Source organism: Oncorhynchus keta, chromosome 6 (assembly GCF_023373465.1).
Source record: "Oncorhynchus keta strain PuntledgeMale-10-30-2019 chromosome 6, Oket_V2, whole genome shotgun sequence".
Lineage (NCBI taxonomy): Eukaryota > Metazoa > Chordata > Actinopteri > Salmoniformes > Salmonidae > Oncorhynchus > Oncorhynchus keta.
Window position 1 is genome coordinate 42,478,322 of NC_068426.1, and position 13,354 is coordinate 42,491,675.

The 13,354-nt window shown below is 40.4% G+C and overlaps 1 protein-coding gene across 1 annotated transcript; it reads right to left on the minus strand.

Moving 5' to 3' along the window:
* Positions 1-2,326: 2,326 nt before the first annotated feature.
* On the minus strand, positions 2,327-8,123 carry LOC118385540 (palmitoyltransferase ZDHHC12-B). The gene is made up of 5 exons (XM_035772753.2): positions 7,624-8,123; positions 5,627-5,766; positions 5,415-5,507; positions 3,592-3,758; positions 2,327-3,386 (listed from the first exon to the last, which is right to left on the minus strand). The coding sequence occupies exons 1-5, from the start codon at positions 7,718-7,720 to the stop codon at positions 3,071-3,073; spliced, it is 813 nt and encodes a 270-aa protein (XP_035628646.1). The 5' UTR covers positions 7,721-8,123; the 3' UTR covers positions 2,327-3,070.
* Positions 8,124-13,354: the final 5,231 nt, after the last annotated feature.

Genomic DNA, 13,354 nt, shown 5'->3' on the forward strand with positions numbered 1-13,354 from the left:
TGAAAACGGTCTTCTGTTTCTCTCTACCTTGTTCAAATCTGTATTTGTATATATATATGCCATTTAGCAGACGCTTTTATCCAAAGCGACTTACAGTCATGTGTGCATACATTCTACGTATGGGTGGTCCCGGGGATCGAACCCACTACCCTGGCGTTACAAGCGCCATGCTCTACCAACTGAGCTATGTTGGTGGTCAATATTGACTAATCTAGTTTTGCCTTATTTTTGTTTATTTGTCAACTCCATATTGACAGTATGTCAACTAACATTGATATTGCCAAATGAATACTTGACATGCCACTGTTTTGTTACTGTGACAACACGAATTAGGTCATTTGCTGCACTTTCTTATTCATTTGTGAAACTAACGAGTGCTTTGTTTCAAACATTGGCAGCAGTGCAATAATGAGCTTTTAAATGAGTTCTAATCCAAAGGATATTGGACAGACCAGCGCTTCATAACACTACACTTCCAATCATAAGAACCTTTGCTGTAAATTGTTTTTTACATGTATTGGCTCTATCCAATTACTAACACTGATTATAGCTACTGATGGTCTGTATATTTAGCCTGGGAATCCAAACTGAATCGCCATACACTAACTAGCCTAGGAATACAGGAATGTCATCTTCATCTTTGATGTGCATTGTGCTGCTTTGTAATCAACATATTCCATGGGTCCATCTTGGGCTGCTTAAACATTTGAATGTCCCTAAAAGACAAAAAAATTGTAAGTTAAGAATTATACAAACTGTAAGTATTCCTAGGGAGTCATTTTCATTCCATTCCAGTCATGAATATGAATGTACATGCTTTGCTACTAAAATACATATGCTGTGCAATACAATGGGGGAAAAAGACTATTGTGTCTAGAGATGAGACATGCATGTTTTTGACACAACATGAAGGAAATGTAAATTTAATAAATACATCTACTGGACTCATGAAGCATTTTTCTGAAATAAACATTTCAATTTATTGATAGGTCTACTGCATTTCAAACAATTTCTTGAAAAATAAAATATTGCATAAATTACTTTGTTCATAAACAGTTCACACTGAAATCAGCACTTACAAGACCAAACGAATGTATATAAAATCACATCACTTATCTTTCAATTCTACTGGAAGAGCCAGAAAGATTTTCTGATACTATAAAAAGATGACAATATTACCATTATTGCTCATTTCTGTCGTGTTTTTCTATGCTCTCCTATTGCACAGAGAATAAGCTAACGATTAAGTTAGGGAACACACACACAACATTGCACTCCTTTAAATAAGTTCTCTACGATTATTCCTAAAGTTACAAAAAACTAGATGTAAAAAATCTCATGCAAACTCTTTTATTTTCCAAAATGGACGATCAAAAAAGGTTGATTTGCATCAAGAGCGATAAACCCCCGTTTACAAAAATAGTATGACATTCTGTCAATTGAAAAAGTGAGAATAAATTATTTAAGTGAACGATTAAACATTTTTGGAGTTTCACCCAAGATCAGATCATTTTTCAAACCACCTCTGGTGATGGTGCAAATTGTGTGCATTTCACCTTTTACTATCCTTTATAGTAATAGATGATACAATTGCAAATAAATGCCTCACTACCATTTTATAAGAGGTGCAATAATTTGTCGATGGATCATGGTACTACCAAAAATATATTGATAACTAAATTACCATTTTAGTTACTTATTCATTTGCCAACACATGGCTGACCTTTGCCTTCATATTAACCCTGTTGCCAGGAAGCTTTGAGCTGTAAGTGCAGCCTTAAAACATGACATTCCTTTTTGTACAGATTCAATTAAACTATTACAGTAAACCAGGCATTGAAAATGTGATATTCGTAACAATATGCAAAAATACTCAAATGGTTAAGAGGAATGTGCTTCTGGAAATCTAAGGCTGTGTAAACACAGGTAACCCAATTCTGATATTTTGCCAATAATTGGTCTTCTGACCAATCAGATCATATATCTTTGGCCCATAATTGGGCAAAAGATCAGAATTAGACTGCATGTTTAAACACAGCCTAAAGACTTGATTGACTGAGTCAAATCAGCCACTTGGTCGCTACAGAGCCTCTGTCAATGCCGAGTCAATATTGGGGAAAATACACCAACAAGGAATCAAATCATGCTCTCAAGTATAGACAGTTTTACATCAACAACAGTATATAAAAGTACCTTTATCCTGTATATAACAACAGTTAGCTTATAGCGTGTTAAAGCTTAGTAAACTCAGGGAATAGAAAGACACCTGAAACCCCACCTCTTTAAGGAATACCTAGGATAGGATAAGTAATCCTTCTCACCCCCCTTTAAGATTTAGATGCACTATTGTAAAGTGACTGTTCTACTGGATGTCATAAGGTGAGTGCACCAATTTGTAAGTCGCTCTGGATAAGAGCGTCTGCTAAATGACTTAAATGTAAATGTAAAAACAGGCCATTCGTGAATTGCCTTTCTGTTAATCTAACTGTCAAGGTATTATGTGATCTATTGATCTGTTCTGTAAATGTGTTCCCTTCAACACATACGAGTTCCCTTCGCTCAAATTCCTAATACTTCAGTGATATTTTTCTTACTCTTCACTCTTAGATATTATTCTTTGGACAGAAGAAGGTATTGGAGTGGGTGGGAGTGTAGTGGTTGTCAAAGGCAATGGTAAGTTGGAAGGATAGGAAATAAACAGAGCAACACTAAGAATCGCGCTACTATTCACAGGCTCACTGCAATTACCTTTCTTACTGAATATCTGACCTGTTTGTTTCAGTGAAACTTTTCCTGTCTTCCTGACAAATGTTTTTTTTTTATCACGTCACTAGTCAACTGAAATAAATACCAGGATTGCGCTCAATTCCATTGAAATCCACTTACATACTAAACTGAACTTGCAAAGTTCAGTGACCAACTGAAGTAATGAGAGGAGTTCATAGTTCATTTGGATGTCTGTCTCATGTAAAGATACTTCTAGAAAGGAGGATGTAAACTCAATTGGAGGAATTCTAGGGAAGGAATGAAGAACTTGAGTAGACGACGAGTTAGTTAGCTTGTTTGCTCATCAGATGGGGTCATTGCCCTCTCTGAAGTACACCTGTTCCCACACTATGGCGCCCCAGTTGCAGAAGAAGCCCCAGAGGTTGCGCAGCGCACCACGGTCAAACGGGTTCTCGTCAGCGCCGCAGTGCTTGAGGTAGGAGATGCGGTGGCGCGACATGAACTCCCAGGTGGTGGTGTTGAGGGAGACTAGGTAGAGGTGGGAGCCCAGGAGTAGGAGCACGGTGAGGGAGAGCACCGCCACTACCGCCACTGTACCCAGCAGCACGCCATTGCCGCGCAGCCACAGCTGCCAGGTGGGTGCCGTGGTGAAGCCCGACCTGCGTCACAGAACAAGTGAGATTGGCCACACTTCTGAAACAACAGTGCATCATATGATAAATTGAAGCAAAAATCATCAAGATCTTCGATCCTGGTTGTGGTGACCCACGGGGTGTGCAAATGTTTTTGTAAACCCTGCATTGCATACCCTGTGGGTCACCACAACCATGTATGAATGGGCTCTGAAGACCCATCTTCACGTACCAGGCCATGTGGAGGCCCCACAGCAGCACCAACAGCTGGACAGCCAGGTAGAGCACGAACCAGCGGTGGTTCCTCTCACCCACGCAGTTCTCGATCCAGGGGCAGTGGTGGTCGTAGCGACGCACGCAGTGCTGACAGGTCTGACAGTGCTTGGATCTCATTGGCTGCTGTTTGGGCACATGAATGGGAAAGGGGGGAAGGAGGAGTTACAGAAAGCTCTTTCTGGTCATAAACTAGTCCACTGACCTGTACTCATATCATATGCCAGCAGCTTATCTTGCCATGACCATAATTGAGTGAGAGAATCTCTTAACAGAGTGAGAGCAGATGGTGTGTCTGTCAGCATCCTAGGATTACATTATCCCTCCTAATGTCACCTCAGGAATACATACGCACTAAATATACATGTAAACTGGTGTACAAGGCTCAATACTAGGCCCTTTACTGTTCACTATTTACATGAATAATGTTGGTTTGTCTCTGAATAATAATAATAATAACTGGGGCCTACATAGCTATGCAGATGACAGCTATTTATTCCTGTGCCCCCCTCAGTGCAGCAGGCCATTAACAACCGTCAGCTTGGCTTTGATTCAATTCAACAAATCGCTCACCAATATTAAATAAGTGCTAAATGTTGGAGAACATCTGCGTAACTGCACCTTGAAGGGACGCCAAATTGAACAAGTCCCTCATTGATGATAAGCGGTCTTTTAAAAAACACACATTGAAAAACTAACAAAGAAGCTGAGAATTACAATCAAATCAAAATCAAATCAAATTGTATTGGTCACATACACATGGTTAGCAGATGTTAATGCGAGTGTAGCGAAATGCTTGTGCTTCTAGTTCCGACAATGCAGTATTAAACCAACAAGTAATCGAACTAACAATTCCACAACTACTGTATAATACACAGTGTAAGGGGATAAAGAATATGTACATAAGGATATATGAATGAGTGATGGTACAGAGCAGCATAGGCAAGATACGGTAGATGGTATCGAGTACAGTATGAGATGAGTATGTAAACAAAGTGGCATAGTTAAAGTGGCTAGTGATACATGTATTACATAAGGATGCAGTCGATGATATAGAGTACAGTATATACGTATGCATATGAGATGAATAATGTAGGGTAAGTAACATTATATAAGGTAGCATTGTTTAAAGTGGCTAGTGATATATTTACATCATTTCCCATCAATTCCCATTATTAAAGTGTATATATTATATTCCTGTATAGAAAAAAAATGCTGCCTTACTTTTGAAAACTGGAGGAGAAGTGTTCAAGCATCACTCCTGGCAGTACTTGACTATGGCGATGTTATCTACACACATGATTCAGCCTGTATCTTATCACTGGAGACAAGTTTAGTACACATCATTGCCTTTTATGTAATGTTGTCAGCTTTGGCTTTGTGACTACCAGAAGGGCCCAACATCAGCTACTATTTGTATATAAAGCAGTTATCCAGAAACACTCATACCACCTCACCTCACTTTTTAATTGGAAAGCAACCCACCATCAGACTCGCTCTCAAGTTTTTAGAGGTTCCGCGGGTCTCCAGAGTCCAGGAAGCTTTTAGTTATTGTGCCCCTAGCGCATATACATGTTATCTGTCGCTCTTGAATTTGACTTGTTGTGATGTGTAATTGAAAATGTATAGTATTGTATTGAGACTGATCATGTTAATGTATTGTTCCCAGGGCACCCTTGTAAATGAGACGCTGGTCTCAATGGGTTTCCACTGGATGAATAAAGGTTAAAGACAACAACAACAAAAATAAATAAATAAATATTACAGTAGCCCACTCCATACCTGGAGCAGACAATGACCACAGCGCCGCTGTCGCAGAGACTTGGTTGTTGGGGGAATCATATCCTGCGTCTCCTCAGCGATGCCAAGGGTAAACTAAAAATGCAGTACAAAGTGCATAGTTTTTTTTTTTTAGCTGTTATGCATTTCCTGAGCATTGATATGCATTACTGTGTTCGTGTGTTGTGAAGTAAGCAAAACGTGGTTTGACGCACCTGTAAGTCACTACCGTCAGATAGGACAAAGCCAGGGTCCATGAGTGAGACAGCAAAGTACAGCAACACAGACACAAGGACCAGCAAGACAAAGAGCACAGGTTGGATGAGCTCTCCCCTCTCCTCTTGCTTCCTCAGGTCTGCAAAACAAGAATAAATTAGCAATGTTTACTAACTAGTAGCTCCTACTAAAATGTTGGATAATGAAATACGATCAAATAAATGGCCACCAAAAGGTTAATAATGGAGCGAGCCTATGCATCCCATGACATTTTCACTTGCAAATAGCAATTGCTTTCTGTGACACTGCATGAAGTGCTCTAGGAATGACATACCAAGCTATACAGGATCAGGCAAAGGCTTACTAAGTCTATGCCAGCAGAGAGTAATAGGTCCTAAGATATGATAACGGTAAGGCAGTTGTATTTATCTCATTTATAAGTAATAGACTATTCATTCAAATCAATGTAACCGGAAGGTCGCAAGATCGAATCCCCGAGCAGACAAGGTAAAAATCTGTCGTTCTGCCCCTGAACAAGGGGCATTTTGTACAGTGCGTGAGTGCAGAGTTGGATGGTGAGACGTGCATTGCATGACGTGCAATTTTGTGCCGTTCCTATCAGAATAAATCTACATGACTGGTGCTACATGTTGGAGTTCAGTGTCGATGACTGATTGTACACAACGCAAGAAGAGTACTGTTACATATAGTCTTATCTTACACAGACTGTGGCTTATGAGATTAGTCAAACTGTCTTGACCAATAAGGACCTTAGCTACTTTTATCAGCTACCTAATTGGCTGCTTTGTTGATCATGTTGGTGGCACTGTGATAAAATCATCGTTTCCAAAGGGAGCAAATAAAGCACAGCGGGCAGAACAAGCAAGGAGTTGGGCAGAGCCACGCACGAGCTAGAAAGATCCAATTTCCGCATTTTAGCATGTACTCAGGGCACAGATACTCTGAAAAGTGCGCCTGTGCAATAACTAATTTCGCTGTCGCACTCCTTCCACACAAAGCAAATTTGGCAAAGGGTTAAGTCTACAAAACTTAGCGCGCACTCTGTTCGTAACTGCCCTTTCCCACGTGGACAAGAGGAACACCTATGTGAGGATACTATTCATTGACTACAGCTCAGCATTCAACACCATAGTACCCTCAAAGCTCATCACTAAGGTTAGGAACCTGGGACTAAACACCTCCCTCTGCAACTGGATCCTGAACTTCCTGACAGGCCGCCCCCTGGTGGTAAGGATAGGTAACAACACATCCACCACACTGATCCCAACACGGGGCCCCTCAGGCGTGCGTGCTCAGCCCCCCTGTACTCCCTGTTCACTCATGACTGCACGGCCAGGCACGACTCCAACACCATCATTATGTTTGCTGATGACACAACAGTGGTAGAAATGGTCAAAAAGACTCCAGCCACCCTAGTCATAGTCTGTTCTCTCTGCTACTACAAGGCAAGCGGTACCGGAGTGCCAAGTCTAGGTCCAAAAGTCTTCTTAACAGATTCCAACCCATAAGACTACCGAGCAGCTAATCAAATGGCTACCCAGACTACCCCCCCCATGTAGGTAGATTTAAAGTGACTATGCATGTACATATTACCTCGACTAACAGGTACCCCCGCACATTGATTGACTCTACCGGTACCATTAATTATTTGTTTAATTTATTTCTTATTTATGTATTTTTTACTTAACACTTTATTTTATTTAACACTTTATTTTATTTAACAGATTCTAGTTTTGGGAAACTGTACTGATATCAAATTTTATTGATGAGAAAATACAGCAAGTTTCATCTAGCTCCATCTTCTCCCACTTTCCTCCACGCAATGGCACTGGACTTCCCCACAACACCATATTTGGTGTTAAGTGGACGTGTGGTTTGATGGTATGCATTACAGTGTAATAATGCATATGCCATCTATGCATTACATGCAACGGATACTGGTATCTGAAAATGAATTTAAATTCAGTGCACTTACCTGTATCATGTAGGAAGAGTATCAGTGTTATTACCCATGTCAGGATAACGTGCGCGGTTCTTACAATAAATCCTGACCCGAACACATTTTTGAACATCCTAGCATTTTTCAACACGTAGCAATAGACTGGTACCGGTATGCATCAGGTTACGAGAACTGGCCTACTATAGTTAGCTAACAAAATGCATTTAGCTAACTAGCCTTTATCACCATCGTCCCACATAACCGTAGCTAGCGGTCAGCGTTACTGTGTCCAGTTATCTTGCCAACTAACCCAACAGCTCGAGGTTTCTCTCCAAATGGCGAATGGAATGGTCTAACATTAACTAAATTCCGAAATTAACATGCCAAGTTTGCTGGTTAGACACATACAACCTTAAAACTAGTGTGCTAGCTACATGTATTCCTAATCACCAAAATAGCATTCAATCATTTCCGCTCTAATAAATATGATCAGAGCGTCTCTGAAGGGCTGCAATATTATTGTCCAGGGTTGCTGGCGTTCCTTTGGATACGCTCATTCTATTGGTCATTGCATTCACGTGGTATATGTCATGTATGACATCATTGTGTACATATATTTTTGTTGTGTTCATGTGCTCTCAGAAGTTCAGAACACTGACTGGGAAAGTCGTGCAGCATTCATGTACTATCTACAATCGCTCCAATGCTGTTTATTATAAACTTCCAAATCAGAAATATGAGTTGAACATACCAACAACAATAAAGTGTAACAGTAGGCTACTGTACTGGAAACGGAATCATGTTAACAGAGACGAAGCCACGGCAGGGCAACGCTAGGCAGAGGCCCTGCCAGATGAGGGAACACAAGCATACATAGATTACAAACAATAGACAATCGAGCTAGGGGGTACAATATCACATTACAATTACACAAGGACATGCATATACTTACAATTCTAACAGCTTTTTTGTTAGTAGAGCATTTAACCGTCTTAAAATACAGTTCAATTTCTTTTTGTAGGATACGAAAATGTGGTTTTCTGTTTGTAAATTTACATTTGTGTATATGAAATTTGGCCAAAAGAATAATGAAAAGGACAGTAGCTATTGGCTGTCCTAGAAGTCGCTAAAGGACGTCATCCCCTAATTTGCATAATTGGCAATGTGCATGTAATTGTGATGGGCGCTGTAGGAGAGAGAAATAACATCGTGGGAGAGACAAAAAAGTGAGTCAAAAACACCCTAAATATGTTTAGAACTACAAATGAACTTTCTTCTTTCGATTCTTGTTTTTTTATGTCACAATTCCAACCCTCCTCCTTTATCCGGGCTTGGGACCGGCAAAAGTGACCCAAAAGAGACACTGATGGAGTTACTTTGTTTTTTATTTAATTAATTTTTTTTGTTTTTTTTGTTTAGTTTTCTTAATTTGGTTTGGTTTTTAACCATATGGTCCACTTAGGAGCCTACAACAAGTCACAGTAAAACATGAACATTTTTAACCATAATATTTTTTATATTTGTTGTATACCATCTAAATGGACCAACAAGAGACAATATGAAAAAACTGTCAATGGCAATGTGAGAAAAAGATGGTAACTAGTCTGCCCTAATTCAGGTTAATTGTCTTTTTTTTCACCAGACCCCCCTCACAGAAAGAGTGGATCATCGTCATTTTGGTCAAGGCTCTCTATGGCAGGTTCAGCAACTGACGGAGCTGACTTAAATTAGTAAGCAGCTGATGTGCCAAAAAGCCGCAAAACCACAGTAAGTGGTTTTTTAAAGATTTCTTCATTACCAAAAAAATGTGTGAAACCGTGGGTTCAATGGAGAGCCAACGCGTGGCACACACCTTGGTTACCTGTAAAGGTTTCTCCCCACAGTTGATGGTCTCATATATGGCCTTGTAGGCCTCCCTGCGCTTTGGAGACACTGACAACCAGTTATAAGTCTCTCGTACCAAGTACTCCACACTACGGGGATGATGTCATTGGAAGCATGACTTACAGCAAGCTGCAGAGTGGCACACACAGCGAATAAGAACCAGATATTTGAGGCCATACTCCTCCTTCAGCACTTTATGGACTCCATTGTTAATCCCCGGCATAACAGAGGCATTGTCAGTCCCTATCCCCAGGAGTTTCTCTTTTTTAAGACTACACTTCTCGAGGAAAGCCACAACAGCACAGGGCTATAGATTTGGCATCTCCTCCCTCCAACTCAACAAGCTCCAGAAATATTGATAGAATTGTCTGTTTGGTGTCACTAAAGTACCTTATCACAACCCCCAGGCACTTAGAAACACTTACATCCGTGGACTTATCAAGGAGGAGGCTGAAACACTGGTCACCCACATCTGTGGACCCATCGAGGAGGAGGCTGAAACACTGGTCACACACATCTGCAACCAACGTTTTCATAAAGTATGGTGCTAGAACCCCATTAATAATTTCTGTACACTTTGTCCTGTGCATGTTGAAGTGGGTAGCAGCAGTGGAAGAAGCAGCTCTACATGCTTCTCCAATGTGATCACATGCAGCATGGAACAGTGTTCAGCTATAGCTAATGCCATGGTGGCCTCAGCCTTTTTTGCAGGGTCAATTTTTTAAAACCATAAATGGCAGCTTGTTTTGGGTGGAACTGTTATAAGGCTTTGCCTTTTGAGTATGTTTTTGAGTTGCCATGTGTTTTTTTACATCACTAAGTTTGGCAAAGAAATCAGCCTTACAATACAGACAGTATGTCCGTGTATCATCTCCAATAAACGGCTTCAACCAGCCTTTGAATTCAGGGTTTGATTCCCACTCCTTTCTGTATTTTTGAGTGTACAGTTTAGACTGAGACATGATAAGCTAGCCAGCTCGATGTTTAGCTTATGTCACAGAGAGGCACACACACAGTGGACAAGGTGAGTAAGTGAGTAAGTTACTGAGGCTGTGTTAGTCAAATGCAGTGATTTATTTTTGTGCAGTGATTTATTTTTTGACAAAGACATTTTTTACATTTACATCCCGCCCTGAATTTAAGCCAGCGGTGGCTTCCCGCATGCGCAATTCATTTGCAGTCTTGACGCAGAGGGGTGAACATCTCCTCCTCTGACTGCAGCTGGGAGGGACTGCTGCGCAAGGACTGGGCCGCTTGCGAGTGCTATGGGACGGGTGGTGGGGCCCACGGCAGCACCCGCTGCTCGTTGAGAAGAGTAAGAACAATACGTGCTTTCACATCAGAGTCTCCAAAAGTCTCCAATAACGCTAGATTTGTCGCTAGTCGATATTTTTGAAATGTGTTGCTAGAGGGATCTGAATACTCGCTAAATATAGTGACGAAGTTGCTAAATTGGCTACACTGAGTGTCATGTCTCTTAAATAATCACACCCCCTTGACATAACACATTTTGTTGTGTTACAAGGTGGGATTAAAATAGTTTTAATTGAAAACGATAATCTAAACGATATACACTACATACTCGGATGGATTCAAACATTCGTCAAATAATTATGAAAAATAACACTCATGTTTACATAAGTATTCATCCCCCTGAGTCAATGTGACAAGTTAGAATCACCTTTGAGTCTTTCTGGGTAAGTCTCTAAGAGCTTTGCACATCTGTGTTTTACAATATTTGCAAATTATTCTTTAAAAAAATTATTCAAGTCCTGTCAAGTTAGTTTTTCATCATTGCTCGACAGCCATTTTAAGTCTTGCCACAGATTTTCTGGCCACTCAGGAACATTCAAAGTCATCTTGGTAACCAACTGTATATTTGACCTTTGTATTTTCGGTTATTGTCCTGCTGAAAGGTGAATGTCTCCCAGTGTCTGTTGGAAAGAAGACTGAACCAAGTTTTCCTCTAGGATTTTGCCTGAGCTTAGCTCTTTTCCATTTATTTTTATCCTAAAAACTCCCTAGTTCTTGCCAATGACAAGCATGCCCATAACATGACGCAGCCACCACCATGCTTGAAAATATGAAGAGTGGTAGTCACTGATGTGTTGTGTTGGATTTTCCCCAAACATAACGTGTTGTATTGAGGACATGAAGTTAATTTGTTTTCCCAATTTATGGTCGTTTTTCTTTAGTTCCTTTTAGGGCTGACACCAATTAGTCGATAAGCTGTTGGTCAACCAAGATATTTTGTTAGTCGAGCAGTAGCATATATTCTACATTAACAAAAGTATGTGGACATCTCTTCAAACATCTCATTCTAAAATCATTGGCATTAATATGGAATTGGTCCCCCTATTTTTCTGCTATAACAGCCTCTACTCTACTGGGAAGGCTTTCCACTAGATGTTGGAACATTGCTGCAGGGACTTGCTTCCATTCAGCCACGAGCATTATTGAGGTCGGGCACTGATGTTGGGCGACTAGGCCTGGCTCGCAGTCGGCGTTACAATTCATCCCAAAGGTGAGTCCATTCAACTTGTTAAACACATTTTTACTCCTGTATTTATTTAGGCATGCCGTAACAAAGGGGTTGAATACTTGTAAAAATGTCTAAAAACATAATTCCACTTTGACATCGGGGGGTATTGTGTGTGGGCCAGTGACACAAAATCTCAACTTAATCCATTTTAATTTCAGTCTGTAACACAACAAAATGTGGAAAAAGTCAAGGGTGTGAATACTTTCTGAAGGCACTATAGTTAGCAGCTATCAAGGTTTTAATATCAAGGTTTTAACTCCAGTGTCCATATTTAAATACTTAGATATAGCTTAGCTAGCTAATTCTATTAAAAAATGGTGCTTGTGTGTATTTTATGTTGTCCGTTTTCCATGCAGAGAATGATGTTGGTGGTGAAACCAGGACGGCCAATGCTCATGGGTGGAACCTGTGCTCCTTGCGTGAGACTGTCTGTGTCCGCCATCGGTGTCACTGACACTGCTGAGAAGAACAAGAAACACAGTGCCAATATCTTCCCTTTCCTTACAGGAGAACTTGAACTTACTGAAGACCGGTTAGAAGCTGATTATGCTACAAATCATTCATTTATTTTACCTTAGTACTATCCTCTACTATCCTCTACTGCAGAGCTTCAGCTCTGTTCTAATGAAAAATATGTTTTATGCATAAGATAAGAGGATTTTGCATTTCTGCATTGGTGTGGATAAAGGGCAGTATGTCATATGATACCTTATCTCAGATTGAAAGATGGAGTGTCTCTGTATGTCAGTTCCTGTACCCGGCCTGCCTGCAGACTCTTTAAAGCCCAACTCAACTTTGACTCAACTACAATTTTTCATCTGTTTCTTATCTGTTATGCCATGGTGTGTCTGGATAGTTCAAATGTCTAGGTTATTACTACCAATAGGTATCGATTATAGCCTAACTACCTATGCGTGTAAGGGGTTGCACAGGAGATCTTGCAACACCATATAGCATTCAAAGTATGTATTGACTTTATATTGCATTAAATAGAATATTGCATTTAGTAGATTTAAATTATAGCCACATGGTCTTCTGTATATGGTTTTCAATACATGAATCTAATTGTAGGTGAACTTGTATTCCACAGGGTCATGATCAGGTTCTATGTCCTGGAGCCACATCAGGTTGGAAAGAAAGGAACTATTATGAGTTACCTGTAGGAGGAACTTTCTGCACCAGAATGACTTCACACATCTGTTCCACAACAGTTACCAAAACCCGGCAGTGGGTTTCCACCACTCAATTGGACATGACATACCATATGACAAAGACCTGTGTTGGATTTTTATCACTATGGTATTTGACCCCATGAATCTATGCCCTGGAAACGCATTCATT

Coding starts and splice junctions, on each gene's coding strand:
- LOC118385540 (XM_035772753.2), bottom strand. CDS start 7,720: ATGTTCAAAAATGTGTTCGGGTCAGGATTTATTGTAAGAACCGCGCAC. Junction 5,508..5,626: donor CTGACGGTAGTGACTTACAG/GTGCGTCAAACC, acceptor CTGCATTTTTAG/TTTACCCTTGGCATCGCTGA. Junction 3,759..5,414: donor GTGGTCATTGTCTGCTCCAG/GTATGGAGTGGG, acceptor GTGCCCAAACAG/CAGCCAATGAGATCCAAGCA.